At 56.9% G+C, this 16,416-nt stretch overlaps 1 protein-coding gene across 2 annotated transcripts in view; it reads right to left on the reverse strand.

Annotated features, from left to right (window-relative positions):
- KCNQ4 (potassium channel, voltage gated KQT-like subfamily Q, member 4) overlaps positions 1-16,416 on the reverse strand; it is a 51,168-nt gene that overhangs the window by 2,157 nt on the left and 32,595 nt on the right. Inside the window, exons 8-13 of one of the 2 annotated variants that reach the window (XM_012646742.1) lie at positions 15,066-15,154; positions 13,188-13,349; positions 6,264-6,484; positions 4,497-4,596; positions 2,668-2,799; positions 428-557 (exon numbers count right to left, since the gene is read on the reverse strand). In XM_012646742.1, the coding sequence (XP_012502196.1) occupies positions 428-557; positions 2,668-2,799; positions 4,497-4,596; positions 6,264-6,484; positions 13,188-13,349; positions 15,066-15,154 (834 nt within the window). The remainder of the gene's footprint in view (positions 1-427; positions 558-2,667; positions 2,800-4,496; positions 4,597-6,263; positions 6,485-13,187; positions 13,350-15,065; positions 15,155-16,416) is intronic. The other variant, XM_012646743.1, reaches the window with a different exon arrangement.

Raw genomic sequence — 16,416 nt, forward strand, 5'->3', positions numbered from 1 at the left:
GGGGCCGGAGTGGGGGTGGGCGGGCCCGGGGCGGGGCTTATCTGGGACCCGCGAGTCCGGACGGGAAACGTGCGGCTTGGCTGGAGGGAGGGACGGAGCTGGGAAGCTGGGGCACAATCCCCGGGCGTAATTCAGTTGTGATAGGTTGGGACTGTCCGTCAGACAGAGAGACGACCGAGAGGCGGGCTTAAACGGAGCAGAGGGAATTTAGAAGGGTTTATCTGAGACACCAGCAACCTAGGGGCTAGGCCTCGCCGGAGAGGGCGGGCTTATCCGGATACTTTGGCGGGAGTGGGTGGGGCTTGGCCGGACAGGGGATTCCGGCTGCTTCCCGCGGGTGCTCTCGGCTGCGGTTCTGAGAAGCACACCCTCCTCTTGTCTTGTCCCCATAGCCCTCTAGAGCGTTGACACTCCATCCTACACTCACCTGCTTCTCCACCTTAACCACGCGACCCATCATGCTGATTTCATCCACCGCCTCCGTGTCTGAGGGCCCCTTGTCGCCCTTCTCCCGGGCTTTCCGGTCCCCGGGCCCCCGACCCACAATTTGGTCCACCCTGTGGGGAAAGGGTACCGTCAAGTGGCCCCAGACACACGCCGCCCCTCCCTTCCGCAAGAATCCTGGGGCGCCTGCTGAACGCGAAGACATAGCCTGCGCCAGAGGGAAGGGCGCCCTGCCAAAAGGAGGCCGAGTTGGCGCCGAGGGACCGGCCCCTGCTTTGGAGTCCTTCACTGGCCGAGCGAAGGCACCACGCACAAGCATGACAAGGAAAGCAACTGCCTGGTGGAGCCATGGGCAATGGTGGACCAGGAAAGGGGGAGGGGGACACGTGGGAATTTGAGTTATGAAGTGGACAAGGCTCCAGCTGATCTCGCCTTAGTTTTCTGCTCTCCTTTGCAGCAAAATTCTTGAAAGTGTTGTCTCTACCCTCTACCTCCAATTCCTCTCCTCCCTTTCTCTCTCAAACCTACTCCAATCAGGAGTAGGTTTCGCCTCCACCATTTCACCAAAACTACTGCTGTCGAGCTCTGGAATGAATTCCGTGTTGCTAAATCTGATGATCAACTCTCAGTCCTCATTTTACCTGACTTACCAGCAGCACTGGCCACATCTGATCACCCCTTTTTCCTTCAAACACCTTCTTCATTTGGATTCCAAAACACCATCCTATCCCAGTTCCTTTCCTCCCTCCCTGACCTCTCCTTCCCAGTCTCCTTGGCTGGTCCTCCTCTATCTCCACAACCTCTAAACATTACAGGACCGAAGGCTCACTCCTGGGACCTCTTTTCTCTGTTTACTCTCACTCACTAGGTGACGTCTGCAGTTCCTTGATTGTCAATTCCTCTGTACGCTGTTGACATCAAACCACCATCTCCATCTCAGACCTCTCCTCTGAAGTCCACACTCCTACCTTAACTGCCAGACCAACACACTGCACTTGGATGTCTGACAGGCATCACAAGCCCAGCACGCCCCCAACTCTCCTGATCGAAACCTGCTCCACTTACTGCCTTCTGTATGTCAATAAATGGCAACTCGAGTTTTCCTCTTACTCAAGCCAAAAATCCTGGCTTCATCCTTGGACTCTTCTTTCTTACACCCCATCAGAAAACCCTGTCAACTCTACCTACAAAAATATACCTAGAATCTGGCCACTTTTCCCACTTCCACAGCTGCAACCCTGGTCCAAGTCCCCACATCTGGACATCTGAAGTAGGTTCCTCATTGGTCTCCCTGCCTTCACTCTTGCTCCCTTCCAGTCCGCCCTCGACACAGCACCCAGGTGAGCCTTTTAAAGGTAACTCAGATCTTAGCAATCCTTTGCACAGAGCTCTCCAGTGCCTGCAGCTCATCCTGCGTGGGTGTTCACCCATCTTGTGCCATTCCCTCCCGAAACCCTTCTGGTTGTCCCCTCTCCTTCCATTTTGTCTCAAATGTCACCTTCTCGCTTATTTAAAACGGCAAATCTCAATACTTTAACTCTATTTTTCTCCTTAGTATTTATTACCTTCTGAAGTATTCTAGTTTTTCTTATTTATCATCTGTTCTCTTTCCACTAGAATGAAAGCTCCATGAGGGCAGGGACTCTGTGTTGCTTTCCACCACATCCCTGCTATCAGGCAAGTAGTAAATGCCCAGAGATTATCTGTCGAGTGAATCAATGAATGAGCGAGCAGTGAAGGCAGGCCAGGAGAGGAGAAGGGCAAGGTGTAGCTGATTTGGGTTTTGGTGTGAGGGTCGTTCCTTACTGCTGGGCCTAGAGAAGCGATGTGGGAGGATTCTAGAGGCAAGAAGCACTGAGCACAATTTACCTATCCCCTTGGGGGATGGGAGGTCAGTAATTATCTTACACCTATTATTTGAGGTCCAGAAAACAATCATTCTAAACAAAGCCCCCGAGATGAGACGTGTTAAGTCAATAGGGCTCCCACAGCGGGCGGCACAGAGGCCCTGTGACTGGCTGGCCCGGTGGTTGTTCAGCCTTCAGCCAGGTGCCCTGAGAGGTCTGGCCTCAGTGCTGCAAGCCAGTTACCTGGCTCAGGCCAGAAACCCCAGCTCCAGCAGGAGACCCTGGCGGGGCTCAGGGCTCTGGTCCACAGACTTCTTGCTGAGCTGGAGCCACTGCCTCCCTGCCCCGCTCTCCCATTGGGGGCCAGCGCACCCACCGGGTCTGCAGGCTCTTGATCCGGCCCAGCATGTCCAGGTGCCCTGCCGAGTACTGCTCGATGACGTCCTTCACGTCATAAGGTCGCAGTGTCTCCTTGAATTTCCTTTTGGCCACCAGAAACTTCAGAATCCTGTCGGGAGAGGGGGTCTCAGAGGGAAGGACCTGTTCAAGAGCGGATTCCTTTCTAGCCCCTCGCCATCCCTTTGCTACCCCTTTGTCCAACACCAGGGCACCTCCTGCTTGGGTCACCACAAACAGCCTCTGCCAGGTCTCCCAGCCTCTCTACCCCTGAGCAGCAGCAACAGGGAGGTGATGGAAAACGGTTAATCCAGAGGGGCAGGGGGCACATATCCCTGGACGTGTGTGTGGGTGTCATTTACTCTGCTTTGGCATGACCACTCTGCCAGTCCATGCAGAGAATACCCTGAGGGACACAGTTGTGGACAGGGAAACCAGCTCCAGGGGACGGCCTAAGCTGGGAGAGGGGCCATGGGGTGGAGAAAGGGGTCAGCTTTGAGCAACTCAGGAGGTGGGACTGAAAGTCTAAGTCCAGGATTACTTCCTAGTCTGAGTCCAGGATGACTCCCAGGGTTTGGGCAACAGGGTGGGCAGTGGTGCCACTGCCTGAAGTGGGGACCCAGGAGGAGGAACAGGTTTGGGGCATGCTGGGTGTGAGGGGTGTGTGGGGTGGCCAAGGAGAGCTGACCTAGGTCAGGTGGCAGCTCTGGCACTCCATCCCAGATGCTGGTCACATAGAGGCGAGAGACAGGATGTATGAAAAGGGTGTGAGAAGAGGCCTCAGATTCTGGGGGGAGGATGGGGGCACACAGCTGACTCTGATATTAAAAAGAACACAAGAGCAGAGGCTGTGGGCAGGTTAATCCGCCAAGGAAGAGAGGTGAGTTCAAAAGACCAGGGGTCAGGGGAGACAGACTAAGCCAGGACTCCACGCGAAGGAGCTTGGGGGCCACAGCCATGCATAGGCCATGGCCAAAGGGCTCAGGAGACTCTGGTCCCCTCTTAATTGTCAAGGCAGGGAGACAGCCAGTAGAGCAAGGGCTTTCAAACTTTTTGGACCAAGACCTACCATAAGAATTACATTTTACGTCACAAATAAGTATATACATACACATGCACAGATAACTGAAGTACGAGTATCATAATTTACCCTTCATATGAGAGATACACTCTGACATTTTCTATTTTCTTTTTTTAATGCTGATCAGGGCCTACTAACTTGATTCCACTAAGTTGATTTCAAACTATCTCAATCAGTGGTTTGAAAAGCACTGCTCTAGAAGAAGTCCTGGGGTGGGGTGGGGGGGGAAACAGACAGACTGAGGCCAAGACACCCAAGGAGAGAGAGTTTGAGACACAGGGGACGAAAAGATGAGACTGAGACACAGAGATGCAGGGAAAAGTAGACAAGACAGGGCCCCTGGAGAGACAGGCAGCCACTGACACACAGCCATGGAGAGAGCGAAAGAAGAGAGGCTGGTGCAGCCCAGAGCCGGAGGCAGGGAGAGAAGAGGAAGAGGAGAGGCAGAGTGAGGCGTGACTGACCGGGAGGACACTGCGTGTGCGAGGAGAGGGACCGTGATGGGCAGCTATTCCCGCCACCCTGCCAGAGCCAGGCCCTCTAGACATGATGGGTCGGAGCAAACCCTGCTGGGAGCCAGATGCCAGCCCCCCCAGCCCACCTGCACTCTAGGCGGGCAGCAGCTGGCACGCCGGGAGCAAGCCGGGCCTGGCCATGAGGGCAGGCCCAGATGGGAAGCAGCAGTGGGTGGCAGACGGAGTGGTGCTCACCTCAGGCCTTGGCCTCACCTGACGGAGCGGATGACCGTCTTCACAGCAGGCATGACATCGTCCACTGTGAGCTCACACTGGTAGCTCTTCTCCTCTGCTGCTTCCTCTGAGGGACCCTCTGAAAAGACAGAGACGGCCCAAGTGGTCCACTCTCAACCCCACCACCACCAACACAGGCAAACCACCATCAGAGGTACCAATAGGAAAAGAAAGGCCCAGAGAGGGCCCAGAAGCTTCCTGGGGGCAGACCAGGCTCCTGCCTCCCTGGCTGCTGCCCCTCACTACCCTACCCAGGGCAGAAAACCCCAGTCTGTTGCATGCCCCTCTGCCCCTGTGGCCAGTCAGGGTAAACATCTGCCTGTGGCCAAGTGAGCAGGAGCTACTTTAGGGCACATCTGGTCTGGCCAGGGCAAATTTGTTGCACAAAGTCCTGGAGGAAGCCCCACTGGTCCCGCCATGCTGAACAGCGCGCCCCAGAGAAAAGGCGTTTGATGCCTTTGCAAGTACCGAGCCACACCGTCTCATCCTGCAGCCCACGGGGCTGGCTCCCATGCCCAGATTTGCAACTGCGGAAGGCCCTGTACCCTGGATGAGAGAAACAGCCTCTCTGAGGCTGGTGCCCTGAGCTGCACAGAGAGGTGATGCCATCTTCGCCCCACAAGAGCAGGGAGCAGGAGACCAGACAGCTTCCAGCACAGGGAAGGGCAGTCCCAGGCACCAGCCATGCCCAGGCTTCTACGGGTCAGCACCTCCCAGTGGTTTGTGGGGTTCTGCAAACTCTGAGTTGTTGGCCAGCAGCATCTTGAGGGCCGACACAGCACAGGCAGAGACAGCATGGCTGGGTCCCCTCCCTCCAAGGCTAAAGGGGCTTCCTGTTCCCATCTTCCATCCTTGTCCACTCACCCCGACCTTTCCCCACCCAGGGGCATAAAGTATGTCAAAGCTGGGAGAGGTCTTCCGGGGGCTTGGTTGAAATGACTCAGGGGTCGTTTTCCAGAAGAGGACACTGAGGCACAGAGGGGTGGAGAGGGTCTTGCCTACATCACAGTGCAAGTCTCGAGCAGAGCTAGAACTCAGAAAAGTGACCCCACCAGGTCCACAGCTTGACGTCCGCAGCCCAGGCTGGGTGAGGAGGGGCAGGCAGGGTGCATGGATTCTGGAGTTGGACAGACCTGCTTGAGGATAGCAGCTCTGCCACTCACGGGCTGGGAGATCTCAGTGGCCATGTCTGTAAAGTGGGGATGAAAACAGAACCTACTTCCTGGGGTCGCTGGGAGAAGGAAATGAGATAATCCAGTGTGGAGCGTACACAGTCAGGGCTCATCAAGCAGGGGCTCCTGCTCCTTCCAAAGCACACTTGTCACCAGCTAGCTTTCGTTGAGCACTTTCTATGTTCTCAAAAGTCTCCTGTTCACCTTCCGTGGATTATCTCATTTAATCTTCACAGTCATCCTATGTCCTATGAAGTAGATACTATCATTGTTCCCATTCTACAGATAAGGAGAATGTGGCCCAGAGAGAGATTAGGTCACTTGTCCAAGATAAGTGACAGAGCCAGGATTCAAATCCAGGCAGCCTGGCCCCAAAGCCTGTGCTCTTAACCACCGCCAAATGCCACCCTCCATTCGATTCTCAGTCTGATGCCCATCTTGCAGACTGGTGCCCAAAGATGGTCAATCATTTGCAGAGCTGAGACTAGAGCCAGATCTTTCTGCCCTCAGCCCAGACTGTCCCTACCCCTGCCACCCTCAGCAGGTCTTGGGCCCCAGACCCTCAGGGGCTCACCCTCAGCAGAAGTTCGGGGTTTGAGTCTCAAAGAGGCCCGGAAGCGAGTGCGGTCATTGAAGCTCCAGCTCTTCTGCACCTTGGTGGGGCTGCTGACCTCGCCCACCTGCTCACTGCTCGGGGAGGTGGGCATTGGCGGAGGTGCCAGGTGCTGCTTGGAAGGGCCTGTCCGCCGCTGGGAGCTGCCCATGCGGATGCGGTCTTTGATGCCCATCCGACTGCTGGCAGGGGAGGGCAGGGTGGGGAGAGAGCCAAGTTAGCCGGAGCTGGGGGCAGGGGTGAGTGGGGACAAAGCTGACTTAGGACCTAGGGGGAGCTATTGGGTCTTGATTCCCCAACCACATGGAGACTTCCTGGGATGGGACAGGGTGTGGTGAGGGGGGCCCTGACTGCCACGAGAAGCTGATTTGGTGGTGTCAGTTGGAGCAGATTCCCTTCCCACCCCTACCTCCCACCCCTCGTTGCCCGGACAGATAAGGGGTACACAGGAGACAGATGTCAGAGTGGAAGGACTGAGAGAAACCCAAGAAGGGAGTCAGAGAGACAGACAGGAGGACAGGGGAGTTGGGCCTGGCTCGGATGGGTGGGTGGAGGGTGGAGGTGGTGACCCCTTTGGGCACAGACAGGCTGCTGAGGGTCGGCAGCTCACCTGGCTGTGCACACTGAGCTAGGCCTCCAGTCCCCACTGCGCACAGGGGCAGGCTGTGTGGAGTCGAGGGTCTGTGTGTGTGTGTGTGTGTGTGTGTGTGTGTGTGTGTGTGTATGCACACCATGTGCAAGCACATGACAGTGTAGGTGCACAGGCACCAGTGCGTATACATACCATATGTTGGCATGTATGTACATGTGTCAATTTATATTTTCCTCCATTCCCTGCGGCTGCAGCTACCTGATCCCACACTGATCAGGTCAGGGCTGTAGGATCTGGTACAGCTGTGCAGGCAGTGCACTGCCAAATAAGGTCTCCATCAACAAAGACTTCCATGCCATGGTGCCCCTGGCCGTGTGTGGTGTGATGGCCTGCTCAGGGCCTTGGCCCCGTGGTTCTAGCTGCTGGGCCCGCAAGTATGCCCAGGACATGCCTAGTGCCTGCCCTCCCAGTCAGGGTCTATATTTGATAAACTGTTCTTCTATGGTCTCCCCTGCCTGAGCTCTGCTTGCCTGGACGGATGTCCTGGGAGGTTTTGGATCCCCCCTTTAAGATCTCCCCCCCTATACTGCCCACTGAACTCCCAGTTCAACAGCACTACACATGTCTGTGAGCATGTGAACACACATGTGCATGTCTGTACACGCTTGGACTTCCCTTCCCACACCCAACTCTCCACCACATCCCCGAACCTTGGAGGAAGAGAGGTCGGGGGAGGCCTCAGGCTCCCCAGGACAGGCCCCGGTTAACCAATACCTGGTAGAGTAACTCTGTGTCCAAGAGGTTCAAGGACCGTGCTATCACTGTGTGGGTAGGACCTACGCCAACATCCTCCATCCCATGCCCTGTGGTGTCACTGCTGCCTCCCTGCTGTGGTTTGCCACTGGAGGACGCCCTGCAGAAGGTGCCAGTGGGAGGTGGTCCCCACCAGCCCTGCCTTAGGAGAGCACCAGGCAGCCTTGGAGGAGGCCTGAGGTGGGGCAGGGGTTGGGGGAGGAGACTGTGTCACCTACTCTCAGGGACTTCCAGATCCAGGGCTGAGCAGAGGAGAGGTTCTGGTTTCGGTGCTGGGTGGGAGCTGGGGTCCCCCATGCCCAGGGCATGGGGTAGGGGTAGAGAACCAAGGTGCTGAGGTGAGGGAATCTCGAAACCAGGGCACCTTCGGGAAGGTGGCCAGGATGTAGGGCCATCCTTGGGGTGGGGGCCTTTGCCCAGAGGGGAGAGGTTAATATGTCAAGGAATGGGGACCTGGGGATATCAGGAAGGAAGGACGGGGATGGCTCCCGAAATCCAGCATGCTCTTTGCTGGCCCGGGGTCCCACCAACACGTCCCAAAGATTCCAATTGAAGTTTGAGGTTGGCTCTCCCAAACTTTCCTCTGCAGAGCCATTCCTTGGGCTCTCCTCATGCCAGCAAGCACCCCCACCCCACCCAGTCCGTGCAACCCCTCCCCCTGTCCTCCACTCCTCCAAGGGGGAGAGGAAGAAAGGAGAGTGGAGAAGGCCCTGACCCTTCACCCAAGGGCCTGGGACTTCGCATTGCTGCACCCAGCACATAAGGCTCCAGTGGTGTTCTGGGAAAGGGGATGATCTCCCCGTCATGAGAAGTATGCAAGCAAGGCTGAGCTTGTACTCAGCAGGACTTTTGGAGGAAAGGGTCTGGGGCTTGCACTAGAGGCCTTGAAAGGTCCCTTTCCAGCTCTGATTCTGTGATGGTTGAGGGAGGATCTGGCCTGGTTTATGGGGTTCTGTAATTTTCAGGCCAGAGACCATGGGCTCCTATTTTAATGCAAGAAGGCACTGTTTTCCCAGGAGTGGCCCTGGATTCCAGCTCCTTGGGCAGGGCCCAGAAAATGGCGTACATCGGCCTCCCTGAGCCTAAAAGCTCAGAGAAAATGGAAAGAAACCTGGCACACATGGGCTCCCAATTCTCCTTCCCTTCCTGGCTCCTTAGAACATGCAGGGTCCTGTCTGCCTCCGCTCTTTCAGCTCTCTCAGCCACTGCGTGTGGCGTGCTCCATCTTTACCATCCCTACTTTACAAATGAGGAAAGAGGTGAAGTGACTTGCCCAAAGTCACAGAGCTCCTATGGGACGGAGCAAGGACTGGAACCCAGTTTTCTCTGACTTCAGGGACTGTGTTCTTTTTCTGGGACACACAATCAGGATAGAGTCTAGAGCACTGGTTCTCAACTGGGGGTGATTTTGTCCCCCAGGGGACATTTGACAATGCCTGAGACATTTTTGGTTGTCACATTGGGGGTTGCTCCTGGTGTCTAGTAGGTAGAGGCCAGGGAGGCTGCTAAACATCCTATCTGGTCTAAGGGTTTATTAGTGCCTGGCAGAGGGATGGGTGGGCTTGACTGCCGTGTCCTAGGGGGAGGGCAAGCTCTGGCTGCCCTGCTTGACCCAACCCCCTTACTCACTTCCACAAGGGATTTCTCTAGGGACTGACTCATCATCTGCCGGCCAAGGCCAAGCTCTTGGGGAAACAGAGGCAGACGTGTCTGATGCCGCATACCACCCCTCTCTGCAGGGACTGTGCAAACAGCCTCCCTGCTGGCCCCTGCCCTGGCTGTGCCCTCCGGTCTCTCATGCCCTCCACAGCCAAAGGAGGCTTGCAAAGGATCTGACCCAGAGACTCCTCAGCTTAACCCTTTGGTGTGTTCCCACTGCCTACAGCCATGGTTTCCAAGCTATTTTTTAAAGAAAGTAAGATCTTAACTGCCCAACGTGCCAAATCACATGAGGCCAACATTTTTAGGAGCTAGGCACAGTTTCAGTGGAAGCAGATCCTATTATCAACTTCATTTTCCATCTGAGGAAACTGAGGCACAGAGGGGTCAAGCGATTCACCCACGGACACGTGACTAGCGAGTGGTGGCTAAACTGTGGTCCAGAACCCACGTTTCTAAGAAAGACTGCCTCTCGGCAGAAGCACACACGGGCAGCCAGGAGCTCTCACGCATCTCCTAGCTCTGGGCCCACCAACCCACAAGGCTCCAGAGGCACCTTTGGGACACCAAAGACCCCGTGAGCCCAGGCTGCCAGGCGCGCCAACAGGAAGAAGCTCGCACTGGGCTGCTCATTTTCCCCACACTGTGCGCTCCCCCTCTCTCCCTCACCTCCTTGCCCAGGTCCCTGCCGCCTCCTCAGCCTGCAGTGCCCTCCCTGCCACGCACTCCTTTCAAGGCTTCCCCTGGGTTGCGTGTCTCACCCAAGCTCCACAGCCCCTCCGCCCCCTCCTTTTGCTGCACTCATGGCACCGAACTGCAATTACTCTTTGCAGCTCTCCGGGGACCATGTTTTATTCATCCCTGCATCCCTGGTGCACAGAGCAGGGCCTGGCACAGGGCAGGTACCAAGCAATGTAGTGGAGATGCAGCTAAAGGAGCTGGGGCTCTGGAGTTAGCCAAGGACGTGCCAATCCCAGCTCCTGCAGGCACCTGCCAGGTCCCTAGGTGGCCAGCAGGCAGACAGGGAGCTAAACCCAAGGCCTGGCAAAAGTCAGAGTGGGAAGGACCCTCAGAGAGCCTCTAGTTCAACCTGCCCATTCCACAGATGGGAAACTGGGGTCCAAAAACGGGAAGCAATTTGGCCAAGATCACACAGGGGGTCAGCGGCAGAGCCAGCACGCATCCCCACGGCGCCTGCGAGTGCCCCTCCTGGCACACCGGGCCCATGCCCCAGCCCCGGCAGAGGCATCCCCAGAAAGGCGAGGGGCTCATCGGGGCCCCGAGGCAGACGGCAGGCGGCAGGCACATGCACCTTGTCCTTGGCCCATCCTGTCCCCCTCTCCAGCCCCCAAAGTAGGTGAGGCAAGGAGGAGTGGGGACCGGAGGAGCAGGCGAGGAGGTACCTCGGTCTCCAGCTGGCGTGGATCCGAAAGAAACTCCGTTTATTATTAAACATCTGGCTGGAAAGTTGAGAACAAGACACGAACAGAGGTTAGTGGGAAAGGGGTGGTGGGCAGAGCGTGGGGAGCTGCCAGGATGGAGCCGGCCTCCTGTGGCTGGTGGGAGAGAAGGACCCCCCACCTAGATCATCCTCCAGCCCCATCCCCAGGAAGAAGAGGTTCTCACGATTTGCATACGGATCTCCTGGAGAGCGTGTTGAATATGCAGAAGCCTGTGCCTCTCTCCAGAGATTCTGATCCTGAGGGCTTGGGGAGAGGTCCAGGTATCTGCATTTTGAACAAACACCCCACGGGATGCTGATGCAGGAGGTCAGGAGACCATGCTTTGAGAAACTCATTGCAAAACCCTAACAAGGGGAGGCACTGCCCTGGCAATGCCATCCCCCAGGAAGTCCTGCTCCTTTAGCTCCACTTCCTGTGAACATGCTCGACCTTGGTCCCTCCCCAGCACCACTAGAAGTGACCAACCAGGAGTGTATATGTGTGTGTTTGGGGCAGGGGGACTGTCCTGGCTAGGGTACCCACCCCATGGGGCCAAGACAGCCACGATTAAGGATATGGCCATTTGGCCTGAGTGTGGTGATGGATCTAGAAGTGGTAGCTCGGCCCCCTAGGTCCCTGGAAAGAAGGGACACACCATCACCATCACCACGAGTCCTAGACACACAGGCCCTCCAGGGCAGACAGATACAAGGCTGAGAGTTAGTACTGGCCGAGTCCCTAGCAGTAATCTGTTCCTGGGCCTTGGGGGGCTCAGGGACCCAGAGAAGCTGTGGGGGGCGGTACAGGTGCTGGCTCCTGGCTAACCTCCATTCCCAGTGCCTGCCTAATCAAGCAAGGTGAGATCTGAGTGAACAGGAAGGTATAGAGGGCCCTGGCTCAGGTCCTGGGCAGGGCTGCCAGAATGGCAAAACTTCTGGGTTTCTGCTTATAAACAGTGGTTGGGTAGGGATTCGGGTAACAACAGTGCCCTCAAGCAGTGATGGAAAATTGGAGTCAGGCCCCACCATGGACTTCTCTCCCAGGGAGTTCCCAGCCTGGCCTCGCTGGTCATGTGTCCCCTCCCACCAGCCCCAGACCTGAGGGGCTCTCCCTCTCTACCCACTTCCTGTCCAGCCCTGGCCCAGAACAGGGAAGGGATGCCGCTCCCTGCGTCCTCTGCACCAGAACACCTCCTCAGACCTTTCCAGTCCAGAAGCTCAGAGAACCCACAGCCCCTGATCAGCCCGAAGGTCACTAATTTTCTGCCAGGACACAGAGGTTCGGAGCAACTTGATGACTTCCTCGGGGACACACAGCATCAGGTGGCAGAGGCAAGCTTCCACCGCACCTCCTCCCTCTCATCTCCCAGCCCTTGCTCCGGGCCTGGGGCTCAGAATCACACTGAGGCTCAAGGCCCAGATGTCCCCCTGGCTGGTTCCAGGAGGACATGTGAAGATGTGACAAAACAAAGAGATGGGTAAAGGACAGGCAGGAACGAGGCGGATTGAACCCTTGACCTCAAAGCTAAACCTCCACAAGAGCAGCCACCTGACCATGCTCTAATTTGACGGGCTTCCCTTAGCCACATGTGCCTGAAACCCCTGTATCCATGAATGTTTGTGTGGGGGTAAGCACGTTTTCTCTTTGTTCTTTCAAGATGTAAAAGCTCCGGGAAAGACAGCTCAAGGGGAAGACATTGTTGGGAGCAGCAAAGTGACCTCAGTAAGGACGAAAAGAGAGTCCTGGGAAGACCCCCTGGGCTCAGCAAAGCTGTGGACAGGGTAGCACAAGACAAGAGCGTTAGTCGCTGGTCGTGTTTACGCAGGTCCTACGCGGTCTTAGTCACAGAGCTCTCTTTCCAGCTGGCATCTCGTTTCCGGGAGGCGAGTTCAGTCCAGCCCCTCCCAGAGCAACATGCCGGGGAGGGGGTTCCCTGCCCTCACACCCCAGGGCGGTGCCCACGATTACCTGAGCCGTAAGCACCTGTGGCCAGCGGCCTCCTCCTCTCTCCAGCTTCCCAGGAGGGATGGGGGTGCAGGGATGGAAGAGTGAGGGGATGTGGAAACAGAGAAAGAAAGAGGACAATGGCATGAACGGAGGAGGTGATGGGAAGGGTGGTGTGGACATCTCTCCCACTCAGACCCTTGGAGCCCCAGGTGACAAAAAGGTGAGTCCAGCCTGGCCTCTCCAGAGAGGCCCTCGGTCTGTACCTGTCTGGCCCTCTGATGACAACCACCCAGGCCTCATAACAAGGCCTAGGAGTCCCCAAAATAGGCCCAGACACCCATGTAGTGGCTGGAGGCAGGTCTGAGAGAGGATGAGACAGAGGATGGAAGAAGAGGAGGAGCAAGAGGAGGTGGCGGCCCTAGGGGCCCCTACCTTTCCCCAGGGCAGAAGGAGGCGCTGCCCGGCCGGTGGCAGGTGGCAACGGGCGGGTAACGGGAGGGCGCTCCGTCGGGTACCGGCGCCCGCCGCACCTCCAGGGGCCGTAGGCCCCCGTTGCGGGCCCGTTGCACGTGCTCAAACAAGAGGGCCAGCTCTCTGCAGGAGAGGGCGCCATCAGCAGCAGGCAGGGTCCTGGCGCCACCCTCTCACCCAGTGGGCGCCGAGCCCCTGAGCTCAGACCCTGCCAGGTCCTGCCTCTCTGGAGGTGCTCAGTGACCCGGGCCAGGCCAGGACAGGGTGGGGAGTGGGAGAGACTGGCCTTCCTCCCCTGCTTTCTGTATTTAGTTCCTGGGAAGTCCTCAGGGATGCCAGGTGTGGTCATGAAGGCTGGGCACAACTCAAGGGCACTGCACAAGGCAGCGAGTGGGGGCTCAAGTCCAGCTCACTCTGCTCACCAAGCCGACTGCCTGGGCGTGGAGCTGTGCCCACAGTGGCCTGCGGCAGCCCTGAAATCCTACCCTCCAGATTTGCCTCTGGATTTTAGAGGGAGACTGAGGCTGAGGAGGGAGATTTGATAGGGTGGCTAGCCTAGCTTCCTTCCCCTATGGCAGTCACTCCTGCCACTGGGTTCTTGGAGACTGGATCTTGGGCCTGCAGCTTCTTCCTAACTCTCCAGGCCATTTCCTGCTGCCATAAACCAAGGAGGGTATCTCCCCTCTCCCCTGCCTGCAGTCCCACTGTATGGATGAGGAAACTGAGGTCCAGGGAGCAGGAGGCCCAGTGGACCCAGCATCTCCACACTAGGCTCTGTTACTCTTACCAGAGGACCCAGACCACCCTCCCACCCCCACCACCCCTCAAATACATCATATTTCTAACAAAGTGGCCCCTGCCCTACTCCCCATGCCTGGCCTTGAGCCCTCAGGGCTACTCCTGGAAAAAGAGGCTGCTTCTAATCCGGCCACACCCCCGTCTCTGAGGTGGGAGTTTGCCTCTGCCAGGTGGAGAGATGGGGGGTGCTGGTGTGAGGCTGAGAGCCCCCTTCCCTCCTGCTCCTCCCTTGGGGAAGCCCCTGGGGCTAGGAGGGAGTGGGGAGGGGGGAGCCAGGTGCAGGGTCAAGTGGGATCATGCAACAGCTGCTCTTGGAGAACTAATGAGGCAAAAAAGACACCCACAGAAGCGCTGAGCACAGCATCCTGGCCCAGCCACGCACTTGCTGCCCGCCTGCCCACGGGACTGAGCCGGGCTCCGTGGTCTTCATTCCTGCCTGAGGGCCTGGCCAGCCATCTGGCCTGGTGATGCTATTAATAATCCCTTGAGTGGAGCCAGCCCCATTCAGTCTTAGCCCGGCCTGGGCCAGTGTAGCAGACCCACTTCTGAGCCCCGAGGCCACTGGCTGGCACAGTAAAATTAAGCACATACTCATGCATGGGGGTGTGGGGTGGGCCCATGCACCTAAGTCTAGAACACATGTTCGTACACAAGTTCCTGCCCATTCCACACTTTCTCCAACCAGTTGCAATGTTCCAGGCCACTGTCCCCCACTCAAGACTGTGGGTTGATGAGCTGGTTGCACCACTGTCCTGGGTGGCATCACCTACAGGTGAGCACACGGACCGCCAGGCACTCCAGGAGCCGGGCCTCAGCCGTGGGGCAGGGCTTCACCCATGCCCTATGTCCAGTGTCTACCCTTCCCTGGACGTAGCAGAGTGGGACAGAGGACACTCTAGGCTCTGAGTTATATAGGGTCTGTAGAGCCAGTCCAAGATGGCTCCTTGGGAGCCTGCCCTACAGGACTGAGTCCCAGCCACCTGTCCTCAAGGGGCATTACTGCCAGTCCCCCACCCACTCCCATCCCCCAGCAGGACCTACCTGAAGGATGGGAGGATACTGTCATAGTAGTACCAGGTGGCCGTCAGATAGGCCCGGCTCGTATCGGTGGAGTACAGCCGCCACGCAGCCTGGTGGCATGGGGACATGGGGGAATGTGGTGTCAGTGAGACCTCTCAGCCCCACACCAGCCCTCTGCCCCTGACAGAACCAGTCCTTGGGCCTGCTGAGGGCTACCCAGAGCCAGAGGCTAGTTCCGATTCCACAGCCACCAGCAGGGCCGGCGAAGAAATCAAGGCCTAGAGAGAAATGACTTCCCCAAGGTGACCTAGCAGATCGACATCAGAGCCGGGGGCTTAGATGCATGGGCTAAGAGCTGGGATTTTGTTGTCAGGCAGACATTGGATTCTAATCCCAGCTCTGCCCCTTACTAGTGGGGACAAATTAAGTAAAGCTTCAGAAACCTCAGTTTCTTCACCTATAAAATGAATTTAATATTCCTTCCCTAACAGGGGGTTGCGAGGACTAAATGGACAAATGTATACTAAATGCCAAGCTCAGTTAATAACAGGTTCTCCTGTAAAACACTCCTGTTTTCTTCCTTATCACATTTGATAAATATCTATTCACTGTGTATTAGATTAATGTCTCCCCCTGCACTGTAAACTGTCTTGGTCACTGCTGTATCCTCAATGCAAATACAGTGTCTGGCGCATGTGGGTGTCCTGTGAACGTCTGGGGAATGAATGCTGACTGAGTGGATTATCATTACTAATAACTCCATTCCCTCTCTCCCCTGCTGTCACTGCCCACAGGGATACTAAGGACTGAAGAGGGGAGGAAAGAGCATCACCTACCAACCCCTCACATCCATGGACTTGCAGGGCTTCCTTTGAAGCAGGAGGGATGAAAGTCAGACAAGAGGAAAGACTGGCCCTCTCCCTCCAGGTAAAGAGAGCCAGGGAGGGACAGCAAGTGTGGCCATCAGCGAGGGCAGGGAGGCATGGCAGCTGCCAGGTGGGACAAAGCAGAACTGGGCCCTGGATACTTCCCTTCTTTGGATGCTCTCGTCCTTAAGGGGCTGCCACCGCTGACCTCACCAGCCAGGCGTCCTCCTAAGACAGGAATATTTTTACTTCCTGCTTGCCTCGGCCCCTGGCATGGGCTAGGGAGCAGCTGCCAGAGCTGTCTCATTAATTATGGGCACCACAATACCAGCTGTCTCTCGGCACGGCCAGTGCCAGCCGCTTGCCCCTACAATGCCCTCGGAAGGCCAGCTCCCAGGGGACAGCGGCCATTGTGCCCCAAGGGACACTAAGAAGAAAAGGCTAGGCTGGTGGCTGGAGATAGCAGGGAGGAGAGAGGGGTTCCACCCTGGGGAGGAGAGATAAGG

The sequence above is a fragment of the Propithecus coquereli genome, unplaced genomic scaffold (assembly GCF_000956105.1).
Source record: "Propithecus coquereli isolate 6110/MARCELLA unplaced genomic scaffold, Pcoq_1.0 Scaffold249, whole genome shotgun sequence".
Classification (NCBI taxonomy): Eukaryota; Metazoa; Chordata; class Mammalia; order Primates; family Indriidae; genus Propithecus; species Propithecus coquereli.